General features: G+C 37.1%; 1 protein-coding gene across 8 annotated transcripts in view; it reads right to left on the bottom strand.

Moving 5' to 3' along the window:
* The window catches only part of LOC487079 (homeobox protein Mohawk), a 101,961-nt gene that overhangs the window by 55,369 nt on the left and 25,478 nt on the right, over positions 1-21,114 (bottom strand). For 4 of the 8 annotated variants that reach the window (XR_005386809.1, XM_038588988.1, XM_038588989.1 and 1 more), the window contains exon 6: positions 3,465-3,556. The exons of the other annotated variants lie outside the window; for them this stretch is intronic. Coding sequence is in view for 3 of the 4 variants with exons in the window: in XM_038588988.1 (XP_038444916.1) it covers positions 3,465-3,556 (92 nt within the window). In the remaining variant the exon portion in view is untranslated. The remainder of the gene's footprint in view (positions 1-3,464; positions 3,557-21,114) is intronic. 8 annotated transcript variants of the gene reach the window in all.

Below are 21,114 nucleotides of genomic sequence, written 5' to 3'. Positions count from 1 at the left end.
CATACATAAGAGTAAACAAACTACATATTTTTGTCATGAAAGTACAAAATAATTGTGTTTTTGGGTGGCTGGGGTGGAGAAGGCTAATGACAGCCAGGAAAACCATACATTCCTTCTAGTATCCCCAAGCTCTTGTAGGTAAGTTAGGTAAGTGGCCTTCTCCCCTTTTTAATAGGATGTGGTAGTTCTAGTCACTTTTCCACACTCAGGCGTTGGAAGCAAGAAGAGGGATTGGTATTCAAGGGAAGACTAGTTTTTTATCAAAAACAAAGAGATGGGTAGGCCTCTGCTCCTAGAAGAGTGCCATAGCACCATTGTTCATGACATTTCCTATTGTTTTGGATGTCTATCTCCTTAGACGCACACCCAGGTAATGCCCAGCATGAATGCACCACTCTTTGTTTTGCATACAGTTTGCACATAGGTGCACAGCCAAGGGAGCTGAAGGCATCTACTGAGCATAGGAGGAGTAACAATCCTTCTCAGGCCACCCAGAAAGGGAGCTGAACACAAGACATTACAAAACACATATGAAGAAGTGAGCCACTGTTTCAGGCCTCAGGGCAGCAGTTAATTACACAGACCTCAGCATAAGATGAGAACAGGAGGTGAGAAGGTGGAGTTGGCAAGTAAGTCTTTTTAGAAAAAGTATTTCTTTTATTTTCCAAACTTGAAGTATCTGGATACATTATCTAGTTGATTTTCAGCCTGCTTTAGGAGGCTTATAAAAACCATTCTATAAAATAATTGTTTATTAGACAACATAACATATTGATTCTTACTCAGACAAGAAGGTGGCCAATAATACTCTCAAAGTGAAATTAGTAAGGAATCTGTATTTGAGTTGACTTATAAGAGTCTGTAGGAGAAGAATAAAGAAACGAAAGATGAGCAGTAATGAAGAGCCCTTGGTAAAAATACATTTAATTATTCATACAACTAATGATTGTAAAAATAAAAATTGGCAGGGCTAGGAAAAGCAGAAAGTGGGCCTAGAAATAGAAAAGAGATTATCTTATACCGAAGAAAAGAGGAAGTAATAGGAGTTGCGTGGGGCAAGTGTTGGAAGCACCTATCAAAAGGTTGCTTTAGAAATGTGAGTCAGAGTTCATGACTAATTGAAGAATTTTTCAAATGGAATTTCAAGCTAATTTTAGAAATATTTGAGGCACAGAGAGAATAACCAATTAGTTGCTCAATTCGCCCAGCTGCTTTTAATGGGATTTGTGCCTTTGTTTTGGTTTATCATGAATTGAGCACACCTGTTCTCTGCTAATAGTACAAACTGTGAAGGATAGACTCACTTAACCACACTTGATTCCCTCAAAAGTAAAGTACACTGGAAAAAGGATAGATTTAGAAGCAGAGAGCTTGGGGTCTGAATCCCAGTTCTGTTGTATATTAGCATGTGGTCTGAGACAAGTTACCTAATCTCTCTAAGCCTCATTTTTTTCATCTGTAAAATAGATACAAAAAACTACTGAACAATGAGGACTATTGTAGAAATTATAAATAAGCACTGTAAGACATAAGGCACCCAGTAATACTTAATACATAGCAGTTATAATTATTCCACAATTGGAAATACTCTGCAGTGGCAGCAACCTTTTGTGAATGTTGAAGATTTATCTTGAAGTGGAGCAGATAAGTAACAGAACAATTTGAAATAGCTTTTGTATTTGAATTATCTAAGCTAGGTCAAGGGCAGCCATGTTATGTCTACGATGCTCAAGTGTAGAGAATTCTCACAGGAGCAAGGTTGCATATTATGAAGGCTTCGGTTTTGCAATGTCTTGGAGACTATCACTTCAGTTGCTTGGTAGCCATAATACTCAACACTTGAGGATGGAATCTTTGGTGAGAGTGAGAATGAGCATACCAAGACAAATTACAGGATTATGTCAGCAACTGGTCTTTTGCTGCTCATTTTGGGGTTGACGCATGTAAGCTATTGGACCAGTGGCTTATATATGTTACCCATGTAATCATATAGGCATGTTGGAGTATTTACTCTTAAATGCTTAGAGAAAGTATTACATGTGAAGACCCTTATTCAAGGTAGACTACAGCACCTAAATTTGAGAAAACAGCTTTGGAAATTCCTAATTCTTATAAGCTACTTCCCTAATATTTATTATTAAGGATTTCCTATGAAGATATAACTAACTAGTATATCTGTCCTTTTCACAAGGAATAAACTAATGACTTACATCATATTTAAAAGGCCTTAACTGTATCACTGCTTCATCTTAACTATACTTGAATCCTTAAATTCTTGATTGACTGGAGCAAGAATATATAGATTATTTCAAATACTCTTGATATTTTACAAAGAGACTGATGATTATTAAAAAGTTCTTCCCACTAATGACCAAATGAACAAAATACTTATTTTTCTTGAAATTTTTTTGCCATCTCTGAATGGTTGACACTTTGATAGAGAATGTACAACTACACTACAGTGAATCTGAAGTTATCCAAGTGAAAACCAAATTATCTTTTTGTACCAAATGTAAAATTATACTTTGTACATATTATTTTATCACCCTAAATCCCCCCTGCCTTTTGGGGGCATAAGTAAGGGCCAGGTTAAGTGAACACAATTCAGGTGATGATAATGTTAACTGAGCATCTTGCAAGTTGTAAGTGTGCAATTTATTTCATTTCCCTTTTGTGTGCACATATCATTTCCTTCATTTATAATATAGAAATTGAGACTCAGAAAAAATGACTGTCAAGTCCAAGGCCAAGTTGTTAGTAAACACTAGGACTAGTACTAGAAGCCACATCTTTTAAGCACAACAGAATTTGCTCTTCTCCAAGTTGTCTTTATTTACTTTTTCATGAGTCCATGGTTCATACAGCAAACATTTACTGAATGCATCTTATATGCCAGGCACTGTGGTAGGCCCTAGAAATACGAATCACCAATGAATCTCATCCCTAAGCAACTCACACTTTGATAAATGAATGACAACAGCTCCTTTTGCCAAGTGCTCTGGGAGCAAGGAGGAGGAGAGAGCAAAGGCAGGGGTAGGAGCTGGTGGTCCTGAAAGGAAAAGATATCCCTGAGCAGCAGATAGAGGCCTTGGGCAGCTGCAGCTGCAAGCAGTCTCCTCTATTCACACTAGCATGCCCAGCCAGTGTTATCATTATCTGAGTACCAAGTCCCAGAAAAGATGGGAAAAGGACAGGCCCGGGGAAAGATGAGCAGGAATTACTCAGGTGAAGAAGATGGGGGAAAAGCATTCCAAGGGAAGGGAATGGCTGCTGTATGAAAGCACGATGTCATGACATTATATGGCTCCTTTGGGAGACTCTATTTGGTGTAGCTGAAACGAATGAGGTGGGCGGCAGGGCAGTAGGGAAGTGAACCAAGAGAGATTAGCAGAGGCCAGGCACTGTGAGGTTTATGGTTTTGGGTGCATCCTGCAAGGTACAGGAAGTGAGTGAAGGGTATTTACCAGTGGTATGATCAGATGTGGATCATAGAAAGCTCCCTCTTGCCGTAGTGGAAAACCAGATTGGAGGAGCCAGGTGGGATCATGGCAGGAACCTAAGGCAGAAGTGAAGAGTCCTGGGATTAAGGACGGAACAGTGAGGATGACAAGCCAAGATTTGAGAGATAGGGGGGCAGACTTGTTGAATGTCTAGATAGGTGTAGAGATGGGAGTCAGGAGTTTGAGATGTCCCTTAAATTTCTGACTGGGATGAATGGATGGACAGTGATGATATCCTCTGAATTTAGGAAGAAAGGGAGAAAAGGAAATGTCCCTTTAGAGGAGGAGGGACATAATGAGTGATTCTGACATGCTGAGTGTATGAGGTGCTTTGAGGACTTACAAGTGTGGATGCTGGCTTGATGCCATCCTTAACATAGAACACTGTGTTTCTGGATGACTTACAGAAATTTTTTGATATTTTCTACTCAAAGCATTTATTTTAACATGGAAATTCATCAGCATATAGGAAAAGCAGCTATACAAATAAATAAGGATGAGTCTTATATGAATCTAACTACAGAATAATATTTTAGCACATAGATCTAAACATTTTCCCATTTGTTAATATTTTTCAACACGTGATTTAAAAAGTCTAAGATACCAAAGTCTTAAAAGATAAATTATTTAAAAATCTTTATTAGTCACACACCCTTAAAACATTTGCATTTGCTCTGAGAGGGAAATATACACCCAAAGGGTGAAGGAGAAAAAAATAGTTTCCTTAAGTGAAGGAATGGGAAGAACAGAAGATCTATCTGGCCACTTGCCAGAGAATATTGAAAAGCTGGACATTTCAAGACAAATCTCCACTAATCCATCTTTTACCAAAGTTCTCACTTAAAGTCCACTTTTTGACATGAAATATTTAATAGGAACTTATTTTAGCCACAAAGTGCCCTTAAAAAAATGTAATACTGGGCTCCTTACTCGGCTAAAAGAAGAAGGTATGAGAAGAAACTTGCATTTAAAAAAAGGAAAAAAGGGACTTGAGGAAAGCCTTGACCAGTTAATGAGAGTTTCTATTGAAAACTGAAAGTTAATGACAACACAAAGTTTCTTTGCTATTTAGGACAGATGTTTCTTAAAGAATGGATAAATCAATAAAGTTCATTTTCTATTGGCATCTGGAACCACAATTTTAATCTGTTGAAATGGCACAAAGACAAAGAACAAAATACAAATAAACACAAAAAGGTTTTCTGTAGAAAGGAGCACCTTTTAATTGGCTTTCACCCTCAGTTTATATTCAGCTCCCTAATGGGGAATAAACTCCCTCAGGAAGGTGACTTTTTGTTGGGTGCGTGCATGATGTTCATTTGTCTTGCATCTAAAAATTAGAACATAACAAGCTTCTAATCATCACCTGTTAATTCAAAACAAAAAGAATTCTTTTTTTTTTCCATTGAAAGCAGATTGTAGTAAAAAAAAAAAAGGGCAGCATTCTCCAAGGTCATATGCTGTTGGCAAAGCTCAAAAAAACCTTGTAGTCCAACTTGCTTATGTTCAGCTGTGTTTACTTAGACTTAACATGACAAAGTCTGCCTCTGATTATGCTGTGCAGTCATCTGCCCACAGATAAATAGGTATTACACAAACTTTTGGAGAGAATGACATTTGGCCTCCATAATTTTGGAATAATTTACTATGTACCTTCAACTTAAAACACCAAAATGATCCACAATATGTTTTTGGGAATGAAGCATAAATATTTCATTTTACAAAGGGAGCAGTCTCCATGACCTTTATGGATTTTAGGTGATTTACTAACAAAGTATGGTACTGGTTTGGAAGGTGTGGGGTAGCTCTGCAACAGGCAGTTTGAGGCAACATTTATTTCAGTCTTTTCAATAACCATCAAGATTTCAAGGAATTTCTGTAAACAAACTGTCACTTAAAGAAAATAACTTTCCATCATTTTTTGCAACAAGTCTCCAGAACAGAACATGCATATAAAAATAAGAGTTAACTAAATTATTTCCAGAGACTGCATCTTGGAGTAATGTTTACACTATTGGTAGAAAGCAAAAGCTCAATGTTTTACCACCATATCTTACAGTAAATGCAAAATTTTGCTTTTGGAGTAATGTAAACCATTTCCACAGCATACAGTCTGTTCCTGATTACCTAAGAATTGATTCTGACCCATCATATTTACTTTGCTTGCTGTTGTATTTACATAATAAAAGATACACAGACATTCCTCTCCAAACTAAGATTGTTTCAAAGGTGGAAGTACTTATTATATTCCCCAGCTATCAATCAATAAACCAATCAATCAACAGATCTTTACTGTATTTTGCTAACAGCTGGTAATACAGTAGTGAACGAGAGGGAGATGGTTCTGTCTTCTGAAAATTATCTAATGAGAAAAATGATAAATGGAACACGTGCTGTCACTTTCTGGGTTACCTAGTTTAATTTACATAATTATGAAGAGTTTTCCTCCACAGAAATGAATATATTTTCAACCCTGAGTCTTGTTTTATTATTGAATTAACTTAGGAATATAGCCCTTCATTTAGAATGTGGTCTGTCAAGGGAGCCATGAATATTCAGCTGTGCCAGCTCCCTTTACCAGTTCAGGACACATCTGTAAAAAGGTTAGTTTTGACTGATTCATTTAATACTTTCTAGTTTGACCTTTATTCTAATTTACTGAATTTGCTTTGATACACACTCTGTAAAGTGAAATAAGGTAAAGGATGGCACTGCTACTCTTCTAGCAACTGCCACTTACATTTAATAAGCAAAGATTTCCAAAAGCCTTTCCCTCTAAAGAACTGAATAGATCTATGTACCTTATGCCACATTCCCCCACTGTTTTCTTACTGACTTTGGGATTCACAAACAATGATTTTAGGAATACACACACACACACACACACACATTCATATATGCATATGTTTTCAAATGTGTATGCCTTTAAGGTTAGGAAACAAATCCATAACATGTGCTGGAGACTAGTGTCCTGCTCACACCAGTCTCTACAAGAGCATATATGTAGGCCTCATCAGCTTTATTTTTTTTAAGATTTTACTTAATTATTCAAGAAAGACACAGAGAGAGAGAGAGGCAAAGACATAGGCAGAGGGAGAAGCAGGCTCCATGCAGGCAGCCCGCTGCAGGACTTGATCCCAGGACTCCAGGATCACAACCTGAGCCGAAAGCAGATGTTCAACTGCTGAGCCACCCAGGCGTTCCAGGCCTCATCAGCTTTCAATGCAAAACTGCATCCACAATCATTCTAGAAAGGGCAGATTCCCCAGATTCGACGTGTAGTCAGAGAACTGAATCCAGGAAAATGAGGGAGTATGAAATTCTCTTCTGAAGCCCAGCCACATGACCAAGCCACTGATGGAACAGCAAGCCCAGTGAGGAAGGCTGCTGCTCTAGAGAGAAAGAAATTACTTTCACAGCTTGATACCTAGGTCCTATGATAGCTGCCTCAAAGAGGAAGGTAAATGATGTTAGAAAACATGGGGGATGTACAAATGACCACAGTTTAGTTTCCGAGCATGGGAGCTGTGGGGCCAGTTGATATATTAAAGTAATGAAAACCCTTTAAGTTATGCAGCCACTTGCTGGGGGATTTCTTATTAAGGAAAAGTAAATTTGCAAGTCTTATTAGATTGGACCAAGACATAACGCTGCACAAAAACTAGCACGAATTCCTTTTCATTTTAAAAAAGGAATTTGTAAGTCCTATATGTGCAAATTATCTGACATTCAGTCAGGGCTATCAGGCAGCAATATTATGTCTAAGAAAAGAATGGCAGACATCAGTATCTCCACACATGCAGTTTGCTCTCTAAAACACCGAATTTAACACAGAAGAAAATGTTAGTTAGCAGATCACTTGACGGGAATTAGTTTGCAGAAGATATGTAGTTGAATCAAACTTATATGGCTCTCTCAATGTTAACCAAAGTTGGAAGAAAAAAAAAAAAGGAAAGCTTTCACAACCAAAAATCTTGAAAAATTTCCTATATTTTCTGGTTTCATTTTTCCCAGAACTGAAACACCACAAAATAACATCACCTCAGTGCACTCACTTCTAGCTCAGCCAGGAAGTGCTGAGGTACATAAACATTTTTTATTTCACTTTTTTACAAGAAGGTGACCAACATTTTCTTAGCCTTCCAAAAAGCTTCAGGTTTGGAATACATTTTGGTTAAATGTCAGCAAAGGAATTTGCTCATCGTTCAAAAAGCACTTTTTCTTTCCAACTTTGGAATATATGTAGAAACTGTGTTGTGAATGGAATTACCAAAAAGGCTTGGAGCCACAAAGGGAAATCTAGTTTTACAATTCCGAAAAGAGTTGTGTAGGGAAGCCTTCTGTATGGGAGGAAACAGAATGAACAAAGGACATTCATATAGCACAGCTTGTCAAGTGCTTTCACAACCATTAGCAACAGCTCTGGGAGGTAGGACATTTTCTCTCCCTCATTTAAAGATATGGAAATAAATCAGAGAAGTTAAATGATTTATCTAATGTTTTTCAGTTAATGGTAGAGAAAAAATATCTGAACCCAGATCTTCAAAGTCTAAGGCCATAACTAGAAGGCGCAGATTGAAAACCAAACGCCAGCATTGTGCATACTGGGAAAAAGCTAGAAGTCTTGCCAAGGTGTATCATCATCACTATTATTTAACACTGTATGTAGAGGTACAAGTCAATGCAATAAGCCAGGGAAAGAACTCATGGCAAAAATTTCAGCAGGAGGTAAAACCATCACTGTTTGCATGTAATATAACTGTATTGCTAGAAAACATAAGAAAGTCTACTAAAAGGCCTACAAAAATAATAAGCAAATTTATTGCGGTAGCAGAGTATAACAACATATGCAAATCAATGGCATTCTCATATAAAAAGCAACAACCAGTTAGAAACATGTGATGGAAGAAAGGACTCTACTTACAACAACAAAGCAGCAAAAAGATAAAATGCCTATGAACAAATTTAACAAGAAATATGCAAGACTTATTTAGAACATTTTAGAACCCTCCTAATGGCAGCAAAAGAAGCTATGGACAGACATATCAAGTTTTTGGATAAGATGATTCTACATCCTAAAAATATCGATTTTCTGTAATTAATTTGGAAATATAACACAATTCCAATAAAACTAACAAAATAGTTCTTTTTAGTAGACAGGTTGATCCTAAAATTAATATGGAAAAACAAGCAACAATAGCTAGAAAAACTGAAAAAGGAGAAATGAGAATAAACACAGCCATATATTAAACGTATTCTAAAGGCTCACTAATTAAAACAGTGTGGGACTTTCTAGTAAAAGAGTAAAAAAAAAAAGAAGTCAGTAGAGGAGAATAGAGAGATAAGATAGGCTCAGTTTAAAATGTGGTATTCCTGGGGATCCCTGGGTGGCTCAGCGATTTAGAGCCTGCCTTTGGCCCAGGGTGTGATCCTGGAGTCCCGGGATTGAGTCCCACGTCAGGCAACCTGCATGGAGCCTGCTTTTCTCTCTCTCTCTCTCTCTCTCTCTCTCGAATAAATAAAGAGAATCTTTAAAAAAAAATAAAAATAAAATGTGGTATTCCCATCAGGGAAGAAGGAAAAAGACAAATGGATCAATAAGTGGTATTAGGATAACTAAGTAGCTGTATGGGAAAAAAATTGAGTAGTTTTTCACATTGTATGATACCATATGTCAAATTAAGATGCATTCCTAAAAGATTTAAGGTAAAAATTGAGACCCATAGAAATATTGGAAGAAAACTTGTGACACCCCCTTTAAAGCTGTGAAGGGAGGAAGTTCTATCACTTAAAATCTAGAAGCCATACAGAGACAGATTATTAAATATAATTACAGTTTTTTAAAGACTACATGAGGAAAAAATCAAAATGAAAATAAACATATGTAATTAATAGAGACAAAATATTTATTACTCACAAGTATCTCCCTACTCCATAAAGTGTTCTTCAAATTAATAAAACATTATCCACAAGAGAGTCCCATAGCAAAAAGAGTATGAATATATATACACACAGGGAGAATGAAATTTTGTGACTGTCTTATTTCACTTAAAAAAATGTCTTTAAGGTTCATTCATTTTGTAGTGTGTGTCAGAATTTCCTTCCTTCTTAAGGCTGAATACTCTTCCATTTTATGTATATGCCACATTTTCTTTATGCATTCATCTGTCAGCAGACACTTGAGCTGTTTTCACCTTTTGGCTATTATGAACAACACTTCTATGAATGTGGGTGTTACAAACATCTGCTTGAGTCCCTGTTTTCAGTTCTTTTGCATATATATATCCAGGAGTAAAATTGCTGGATCATATGGTAATTCTATTTCTGCTTTTCTGAGGAACTAGCATACTGTTTTCTATAGAGGCTGCACTTATTTTATATTCCTACCAGCAGTGCACAAGGGTTCCAATTTTTCCACATCCTTCCCAACACTTGATTTCTGTTTTGTCTTATTTATTTATTTATTTATTTATTTATCTTTTTTTTTTTTAAATAGTAGCCATCCAATGGGTGTGAAGCAGTATCTCATTATGGTTTTGACTTGCATTTCTCTAGTGACTAGTAATGTTGAGTGTCTTTTCATGTGTTTATTGGCCATTTGTGTATCTTCTATGGAGAAATGTCTATTTAACTCCTTAGCCCATTTTTTAATTGAGTTGTTTTTTGTGGAGTTGAATAGTCTTTTATATAAAATAAGGGAAATAATACTTTATATTCATATTTGCTTATAAATATTAAGGATTCTCTGTAAGGGTATATTAAAAGTTAAATATTTAAATAATGTACTTAGATGACATTCCTCTGTTACATATTTATAGTATCCTGTATTTCTTTGTAGTATTTGGCATACTGCTTCGTTCAATGCTTATCTCCCACAATATGCTGTCTGTCATGCTCATTGTTTTAGCTTTAATACATAGCAGAAAAGATCTCAAGGATTATTTGCTAACAGACTCACTAACTGATGAAGAGAGTAATTTATCACGTTAGAACATATTATGCTATTAGGATGCTAGACTGTTAGATTACAAAATAGTAGTCTTGTTGGAAAGCAGAAAGAAGGACCCAAGGGAGTTAAGCAGCAGGCTCGGGGCTGCATTATGATTTTTGTATGCTCTAGGGCCTTCTGTCTTTGCATACTCTTTCCTATATAAAAAAAGGTTAAAATTGTATTTTATGATTACATCAATAGGTAGATGTATATAATTCACATTTGTTATGTATTCATTACTATTATGTTCATTTTTCTTTTGATTTTAAAAGAAGTAAGATAGAAGTATTTCCATGGGTCCTAGCCATTGTGCTACTGTTTGGAAGTTAGCCCTTGGAGAGGTAACCAAGGAATAAGTAGTAGATGTGAGGTATTTCTTAAAGAAAGCAGGCCTATGATGCTGTGATGCTATGACCAAAGACTTAATCCTGGGGGACTGAGAGGCAATATGAACACATGTGAACCAAGTGTGCATGAAAAGAAGTAAAAGGAACATACAAATTCAACCATTTTGAGGCTTATCTTCTCTGCTTCTGCACCACTGTTCTCTGCCCTCTCTAACAACTTGCTACAGTAGTTGGCATCCATTGGCATTAAACAGGGGTTACTTCTGTGAAACTAAGTTTTGAATTTCAAGGACAATGAAAAATAAAACAACTTTCTTCTCACCCTACTCTAAAATGTTCTTCTAGTTAATTCACTTGAAATTTCAAGAGAAATTTATCTTTAAAAGAAACTAACTCTGCTTTTCTAAATGGAAACTTACAATCTATAAAAAATTGTCTTCTTTTGTTTGTTTGTTTTTTTTTTTGGTGAGCATAGTGAGATGAACATAGTGACTCCTGTTGTACATATACACACACACATTATGTTTTAGAGAGAGTGTGTACACAAGAGGGGGATGGGGCGGGGGAAGGGCAGGAGAGAGAGAGACTCCCAAGCAGACTCCACACCCAGAGTGGAGTCTTACAGGAGGCTTGACCTCATGACCCTGAGATCATGACCTGAGCTGAAATCAAGAGTCGGATGCTTAACAGACTGAGCCACCCAGGTGCCCCCAAAATGAATTATTGTAATAAAATATTTTCTTATCTCAATATGGTCCAAAATATTACCATTTTAACATCTAATCAATATAAAAATTGATGATATATTTTCTGTGTTGTTTTCCTCCACATATTTAAACATATCTCAGTTTAGACTAGTCATATTTTAAGTGTTCAGTGGCCTCATGAGACTAGAGGCTAATATATTGGACTGCACAGTTCTAAGTGACTCTAGATAAAATGCACACATGAACCACTCTATGACCCATCTCTTAATTCTCATAGTGAGATAATGAATCCTGAGGAATCTCTGAAATACTGAAAATGTCCATAGTTTCCCACAGCATTCCTGTGAAAGCAGAGATTTCTAGAGTTATCCTACAATGAAAAAGTTGAAGATAAGACAGGGCTTGACTGTAGCATGTATTTTGCTTTCCATTCTTGATCCCTGGTTAAAGAAACCTCTTATTCACTACTAATTGGTCATGATGACCATTTCCTTTTACCACATCATCTTCAGTTTCTGTATTAGCACAAGGAGAAAAGATTCCTTGCTGTTGCTGACTTCATGCACACTCTTTCCCCCTTAAGAGTACTTTTTAATCTTTTTTTATGGGATAGTGGGAGAAGACTGAACGAGGCTTATAACAGGCTTATACATAAGCCCCACAGTACTCAATAAATAAAGAATACCAGTTTAAAGACTCACCCCACACTACTCAACATGGAATCCACAAATTCCTTCAAGAGTCTCTTCAGGCCTAATTTGTCAGTAATTCCTGGTATTTAAAAATTCTCTGGTCCTTTAGCATACAGACCCTGATCTGGAAATAAGAGTCATTCCCTTATCCTATTATGATTTTCTTGTCTTCTTAGCTCTCTCCTTTCTCAGTCCAATGAACTTTTCAAATGTTCTTTTCCCACATCACTATGAAATATTTTTTGGATGTTTCTCTTCTAGTTTTTCTTTCCTATTACACATTTATTCGGTCTTTCAATTTCTGACATCATTATTTCTTATAATCACCACTATACTTTCTATTTTTCTAGATGATTCTCTCTCAAAATCAGATTCTCTAGCTCTTTATCAAGATAGAGCTATCCGACCTATAGTCAAGTATTAAAACAGCCCTTCCATCCCAGGAAAGAAATTTATATATAATTTACCTCAAGTACCCAAGTTTAAATGACCAGTGGTTAAGATAGAGGTGAATGAAATGATTTTTGATTCTGGCTGAGTCTTTCAATGGTGGCAGAAAGCACTTGAAGAGAAGTGTCTAATTGTGATGAGCTGGCTAAAGAAGGTAAAATGTGTCTAATGTTGCTCCTTTGTTTTTTTTTAAGATTTTATTTATTTATTCATGAGAGACACACACAGAGAGAGATAGAGGTAGAGACACAGGCAGAGGAGAAGCAGGCCCCATGTAGGGAGCCTGATGCGGGACTCCATCCTGGAACTCCAGGACCATGCCCTGGGCCAAAGGCAGGAGCTAAATCGCTGAGCCACCCAGAGATCCCAATGTTGCTCCTTTGATTTAACATCCTCCCAGCTTTTCTCTCGTTAATAAATCAGAGAGTAAGCCAAGGATTGGGGATCACAGAAGGTACTCCAGTGCTAGAAGAAAGCATGGTCAGGGCCTAACTTCCACTTTGAAGATGTCTACCTCTTCAACACAACCTCAGAACTCTAGGGGTTATAATGACATTTCTGGCTTATCCCTAACTCCATACCTCTGCCAGTTTCTCAACATATGTGTTTACTGGTGATATTTCTAAGTCATATCATGGGACTAGATGGGAAGCTTCTCTCAGAAATATGATAAACTATAGCCCAATAATATCACTGCTTTGAAATAAGATAAAAATCTTTTTGTCCTGCACAATCACATGTAAGAACAAAACTATTCATGCTAGAATACCCTAAAAATGGAAATAGAATGAAAGCAGCAGTGCTTTGAAATCACAGACCATCACCAAGGAGAGGACCATCATGGGGAAAAAAGAATGTGTCTCTTAGAATAACATAGTTTCAAATTTAAAACAAATGGAAGAAATGATCTAATTATCTAATTGACTCCTTTCCTAAAATCACTATCCACTTTTTAATACCAATTTCTATTCCTCTATCATGTTATTCACTTTTCCTGATAATGCATGTATCATTTTCTTAATAGAGCACGAACATAAAACAAAGTATTTTCTGGTGGATTTGTTTTCTTTTTTCCCAGAAGCTTCAAAGCCACCCTCAGTTTCCAAACTGGCCAGGAAGATGGAATGGACAAGTCCATTAGTATGGGCTTCTGAGCCCAGAGATGACCTCTACACTAACTGTCCTGACCTGGATTCAACTCTGCAGAGGTTATGAGAGCACCCTGCCTAACCATCAACTCTGCTTCAAAGAGGAACCCCAAATAAGTCCTAAACTCATAGTCCCAAGAACACTAGAAACTCCAGAACTATCTCCAAATGGGGTTCCAAACCTAGGTGGAATGATGGTTGGGTTTTAGGGAATCCTTGAAATCTTTAAAATTATAAACACGTATAACTAAAGAAAATAAGTTCCCATTTAACATCACAAATACCTTATAAAGAAAGTGAAAGTAATAAACCATGAGGCCCCTTAGGTTTGTTTAGCATCTTGGGGGGCAGGTTAAGTATGCAAAGGTAGGCCTGGAACAGAGTTTGCAAGCTGATGCTGGAGAAAGCTGGATTCTACTACACTGAGTGAAAAGAACTTGGAGATTTCGAGACAATTAGGAAACTAGCGGGTGAATAGGAGAGGGTGGAAGGCAGAAACTTGAACTAGTGAGATGCTGTGAGGCTGGGGGACCACATCAAGCATAGCAGGAAGAGTCCCATGTGGAATGTCTAAAGGACACTTAAGAACAGGGAAAAATAGTGCTGCACATGAAACTATGTGAACTGCTATAATATAAGGCTCTCCTCCGTTCTCTCCAAATTTTCCATAGTCTACTACATTTCTGCATCTTCTGAGTGGAAGGACATGCTGGCATTTGAGGAATAAAGTACATTTCATATCTGAATCTTTGTGATGCAGAACAGGGACAACATATGTGAGATGGCAGTGCAACCCAAAGGTTGAATGTAGCATGGAAAGTACATAGTGACATATGCTTTGAAGACAGAACCCTCAGGCATAGTCAGAAATCCTCAGAAGGAAGGGCACCTGGGTGGCTCAGTGCTTGAGCGCCTACCTTTGGCTCGGGGCATGATCCCAGGGTCTGGGATTGAGTCCCACATCGGGCTATCCGCAGGGAACCTGCTTTTCCTTCTGCCTATGTCTCTGCCTCTGTGCCTCTCTTGAATAAATAAATAAAATCTAAATAAATAAATAAATAAATAAATAAATAAATAAATAAATAAATTCCTCAGAAGGGCCTGACATTCCACAGCATGAATAAAGTGTCCAAGAGAATCCTATTTAGATTTAAGGAATCAAAGATACTCCTTCTACCATCTGGGTTACACTGAAGTGTCAGGTAAGGAGAATGGATGCACATTCCTCTGGACAAGGATCCAAAGCTTTCTATCCAGTTTTCAAAGCAGCCCATATACAAAAGGAGGAACAGCTCTAAATAAACTAAGAGTCACTGTTTGGGAGACTTCTACTCCATGAATGATTTTTTTTTATTTTGAATATACTTAACTAGAATGGAAAACACCGTAAAATCAAGTGGAAAAAGCCTGAACGAGGAGCTGAGAGACTCAACTTCTCTTTCTGGCTCTGTCATTAAGTAGCTGTGCACCAGTGGGTCACTCCTTCCCACCCTGCAAGAAAGCAGGGATAATTATCCTTATTTTTACGTCATAGAGTTATAATGACGATCAAATAAAATAACAGATGTTCATGTACTTTCTAAAGTACATAGAGCAACACAATGTATTAATAGATCTAATCTGGCATTAGATTTGCTAACCTAATACCAGAATAGTAAGTACAAAAAATGACTTTAGTAAAAATATTTTTACAATTCAATCATGGATATTATACCCTTTTCTTGCCATAATAAACAATGGCATTCTGCTTTAAAGGATATTTTTATCGTTCATCCAACTTTCGGAGTCTCACTGTGTTCTAGCCTCACTTTACAACTTCTATTTTGTGACTTTTCCTACCTACTGCCTTGTTCCTCTACAGGCAAGCACATCATACTTATGCAAAGGGAAAAGAGGCTTTGCTTGCTGCTTCTACACATGGCAATGGACATGACATTTGATCTTAACATAGGGATTAAGTCATTCATGAGTAGAGCCCAAAGAGAAGAACAGCTCCAAAAAAACAACTAGCCTTGCTGGTACTACAACATCCAGAAATTCAGAGTTGCTTCTGGTACAGTTACAATTTGTAGTCTGTCTGGCACTGAGAAATCCAACTGCAGTCTCTGTGGTTTAAATAAAATGTATCTACAGCAGCTTGGAGCCATGTTTTAAAATTTTCCATGTTATTTTAGTTCAAGGACAAGCTTTCAAAATTAAAAGAAAACTTTGGCTTTAATTATAGATTAAAAATGAGGGTTTTTTTTTTAAAGGAATGCTATTGTGTCCAACTTTTGGAGAGAGCATTCAAAATAAAAAAAAAAAATTCTTCCCCTAAAGTAACAATCTTCATTAATATAGGAAGATCAAAAACTGAGAGCATACACTCACACATAAAGACAACATTTTTGTGGCTTTAAAACTATGATAGTCACAGTTCATCTACTCAGTATGATATTTTCCAGTAATTTCAGTTACATTTTACAATCAGGATGCAATACTTTAATAGGCATTACTGCTGACACAATGACAGGACTAATAAAAGGCAGTTGATATTTTTGTTTAACCTCAAATGTAAGAAAAACCTAATATCTTAGAATATAAACTTAGGAAACATAGAAGTTGAGTTATATCCTTCATATAACCAAAGGATTCAATGCAGGAATATTTGAAGTCATCAAGTCTCTACACTGTCTTTAAAATTTGATTCAATTTAAATCTAATGTTTGTGGAATGTATCTATTCTGCAATTCAAGGCACAGCTGTATTTTCTGTGGATTTCTATAGAGTGGCTTGAAGTAGAAGCCTGAAGTCAAATTTACCAGCAGAGGCTGTAAGTGAAGCCTTAGACCCCAGACTCTAGACAAGTGCCAGCTCCTCTCCTGCCCTCAGTGCTCTGGGGCCACTCAGGATGCTACAGGAAAGAATCTGACTTCTTTTCTCAACAGATTTGCTGCTCCCCTCCAAGGGAAAAGCTCCCCCTAATAAAGGGCCCCATCACCCTTGTTCTATATGATTGCTTTATCTACTTTCTCCACAGCTTGGGCTCCACAGCTCTCAGGAAAATTGCTTTGGGCAGATGTTTGCTTCCCTATGGCCATTGTTATGTCCCTGGATCCCTTCTCCTTTCTACAGAGATGCTCTGTACTTCCTCCTGGAAGTCTATGGCCTGTGTGCCATTGCCTGTCCTACAGAGAAAGCTCTGTCCTAATTTGTCCTAATGGCATCATCTCCAGCCTTAAATACTCATTCATACTGGGACTCTGAAAAAACTTGCATTACTACAAAGGAAGTGATGAAATAAATTCTGGACTGAAGGTTGTAATCAAAGATGAAGGAGTGACAAGGCTGATAATAATCTTCTGGAATGGAGAAATGATTAGGATGGCCCAGAGGAGTGAAGGGGGCTCCTTTGATACTCTCTCACACATTCAATCATTTAGAGACCTGCACGTTCTGCTTTCAAAATACTGTGTGGGAAATGGGGATGATAGGTGGTACTTACCTCACAGGGTCGTTATGAAGATTAAGTAAGAAAATGACTGGCACTTGGTAAACAGTGCTCAATAATTACCAGCTACTATTATTGTCATTATTATGCCTAAACTATTTTGACCATGCTGTTTTCCATCACCTCACAGACATCAGCTGTCCTAAAATAAAGTCCTGCAATTTTTAATGGCGATTCATTTACTATAGAAGACAGAAGGGGTAGACAGAGTACCTACTATGATTGGTGGGAGGCTGAGCACAGAGCAAGGACATAGGCTCCTTAGGAGCCAGGAGGTAGAATAAATCTTGGAAAATGAGGTGGGGGGATCTCTCAAGATATTACCATCTGTGTAACTTTCCCTAGGTTTGGGGAAAAGTAAAAAAAAAAGGGGGTCCAGAGCAAGGCTTTAGAGTCAAACAGATCTGAGCTTGAATTCTAGCTCTGCAACATCACAGCTTATGTGGACAAATTTTATATAACTGTTCTTTCATCGTCAAAGTAAGGATAGTAAGACATATATCACAGAGTTATTGTGGGGTTAAATAAAATAGCACATGAGGGTAAAGCACAGTGCAAGGCACATAGTAAGCACTCAATAAATGGCAACTGTTGTTACCATGTGCAGTAGATGTTCACCATCACACTGGGAACCATTTAGGAATCTACCTTAGAAATACATTGTCAGGGATCCCTGGGTGGCGCAGCGGCTTGGCGCCTGCCTTTGGCCCAGGGTGCGAGCCTGGAGACCTGGGATCGAATCCCACATCGGGCTCCCGGTGCATGGAGCCTGCTTCTCCCTCTGCCTATGTCTCTGCCTCTCTCTCTTTCTCTCTCTGTGACTATCATAAATAAATAAAAATTAAAAAAAAAAGAAATACATTGTCAGTTGTCTGATGGTTGCATGTTTGTTAAAATGCCAGCTTCAGGGCAGCTGGATGGCTGTGGTCAGTTGGTTGAATGTCTGACTTTTGGTTTTGGCTCAGGTCATGATCTTAGGGTTGTGAGACTGAGCCCTACATTGGGTTCCACACTCAGAGTAGAGTCTGTATGGGATTCTCCTCCTCTCTCTCTCCCCTTCTGCCCTCCCCTTACTCACACTCTTTCTCTCTTTCTCTCTCAAAATAAATAAATAAAATCTTTAAGAAACAGCCTCATGTTATGAGCTAACATTATGATATTATTATGATAAATATATGTATCATTAAGGAAAGCAAGACTAATCAAATATATAAAGAGAATACATAATGTGCAATTTTTGTACTCATATGTAACTAATTATGTAAATGTCAACTAATTTATTTAGACAAGATTTGATTTCACAAAACCTATCCATAGCAAAGCAGTATACTTTTCATACTTTATAATTAAAAGATCACACTAATTATAATGCTTATTGTCTAAACTTTTGAGATCGAATGGGCAAAACCTTACTTAAATACCTCTAAGTGATCTCTTCTGGGATAGGCAATATTTTGCCCCTGTGACTTTTTCCCCAGTGTCACATCTGTGAATCTGTTATGTTCCATATTAAAAGTGGCACTGCAGAGGTAATTAAGATTACCAATTAGCTGACCCTAAACTGTGGAGATTATTCTGGATTATCTGAGTGGGTGCAATTTAATCACACATGCCCTTATACTCAGAGCTTTATTCTGTGGGGATACAGGACAGAAAGATTAAGTGTCAGAGGGGAGCAATGTGCTGTTGCTGGTTTGAAAATGCGGAGAACCAGTGAGGGGATCAGGCAACTTTGGTAAGCTGAGAGGCAAAGAAGTGGGGTCCTCAGTCTTACAATCACAAGGAAATTATTTATGCCAATAGTTTAGACAAACTTATGAGTGTGATCTTTCCCAGCGCCCCCAGATAAGAGCCCAGTGTGACTGACACCTTGATGTCAACGTAGTGAGACTATGAGTAGAGAATCCAGTCATGAATGCCAGACTTCTGGCTTATAAAACTCAGAGGTAATAAATGGTATTAAGTTGCTGTTGGTGGTAATTTGTTATGTACCGATATAAAGGCAATACATAGGAGTAACAACTATTCTGCACTTTATAACCACAGTTGTCCCTTTCAAATCCGTCATGGTTAAGTATTAAAAAATACTCCTTTTCTGTCTGTGGCATATGAGCTGTCTGTTCCTAGCAATGTATGTTCCATGATCTCAAGCTGGCTTTCCAGCATTTCTTTCTTCTTCTTCATTTCAAAGCCTTCATTTAATATTTTCTTAGAATAAGTGCTTGGATATATTGCTGCCCATTAGCATCTCCCACAGAGGGTATGCAGGTTTGTTGGAAAAGAAAGCCCTTCAAATCCCTATATTCCAGGAAAAAAAAAAAAAAAACCCTTGTGAAGGGATTTGCTGCAATGTCCGGCTAAAAATTAGCTCTGATATTTACTGTTTATTCTTTTTGCCCAACAGCATATCAACCAGTGATAATATGTAAAGCCCTTGACCTCATCGAAATGATTCTAGTGCTTCAAAGGATATACCAAAGCATTTGCTATATAATCCAGAGAAAGACCCACCCCATAGAGCAGATATTGCCTAACATCATGACAATAAAGTCATCACAAGCAAAAGACTCTGGAAATGTTAGGTCCAAATAAAAGAGGGTGCTACTCTAGGAAAGACATTAGGAACAGTGGCCTATTTTAAATTAATTACTGTATAAATAGCACAGTCTCCACATGTTGACAGCTGGACAATCAAGAATATCCCTGAGGGAAGAAAGAAAACTCATAGAAAAGTATTCTGTGGTCAGTCTACCACTGCCCAGAGACATGAGAATGTGGTGAAATATTCAGTCAGCTTAGCCACAGTCGAACAAACTGAGGAAGAATCTGGATAGCAGAGCCCTAAATAAAGATCATGCATTTTACTCTTTAATAAAAAGAGAGAGAGAGAGAGACTGGAGAAGGGGATTGAAGGAGGAGGGGAAGGTAGGGAAGGAAGGAAGAAAGGAAAAGAAAGAAATTAGAGAAAGTCAAGATATTCTGACATTTTCAAAATAAATCAAATATGTAAATTTTAATATGCAGCTCTTTAATATGATATTTTTGAAATATGATAACAGTTTCTCTCCCATGGCATCTCTTTACTTTGATATATAACTTTAATCAGCTATATTTATAGCAATAGCTAAAAATTATTAAGTAATCCAAGTACAAAAGAGTAAAAAAAAAAAACCTAACAATCTGAAGTATATGATTATTCAATGCTCCATTAATCGATTTGCTTGACGGAATGATTGGGGAAAAGGAATGGAATTCTTAGCCACTTTTTTTTACTTAAAAATTCCCAACAGTACTCACTCACAAAGAACTTAGGTTTTCCACTGGAAGGGTGAAAAGAAAAGTTAGTTCTAGCAAGTCCTGCCACATGCTCAACTAGAGGGTAAAATAGTATCCATTCAGATTTGAAATGGATACTATCACATTTCAAAAAAAATCACATTTCAAAAGTGTAGCATTTATTAGGTCTATGACTACCAACTACTACAATATCATGTCATAATTACAAGTATTTTTTATTTAAATTATATTTACCTTTTTATTTCAAGCACTGAAGTTTGGAAAGTCTTATCATCATAATGTGTCATGTTTATGTACATGAAACCCAGCAAGATTTTTCCAGGAGTTCCCATGTTCCATTCTGTATGAAATTACTCTTTATTTATTATTCCTTTGATATTCAAAATCTATACATAATTCTGAATGTGTGTAAATTCCCACTAAAAACTATCAGCAACAAACATCTTTGAGAAAAACATTTACTGACAACAGTCTATATTACAGAGTTCCCTT

The sequence above is a fragment of the Canis lupus genome, unplaced genomic scaffold, assembly GCF_011100685.1.
Source record: "Canis lupus familiaris isolate Mischka breed German Shepherd unplaced genomic scaffold, alternate assembly UU_Cfam_GSD_1.0 chrUn_S1545H1733, whole genome shotgun sequence".
NCBI classification, from domain to species: domain Eukaryota; kingdom Metazoa; phylum Chordata; class Mammalia; order Carnivora; family Canidae; genus Canis; species Canis lupus.
This window is presented reverse-complemented; position numbering and strand designations above follow the sequence as displayed.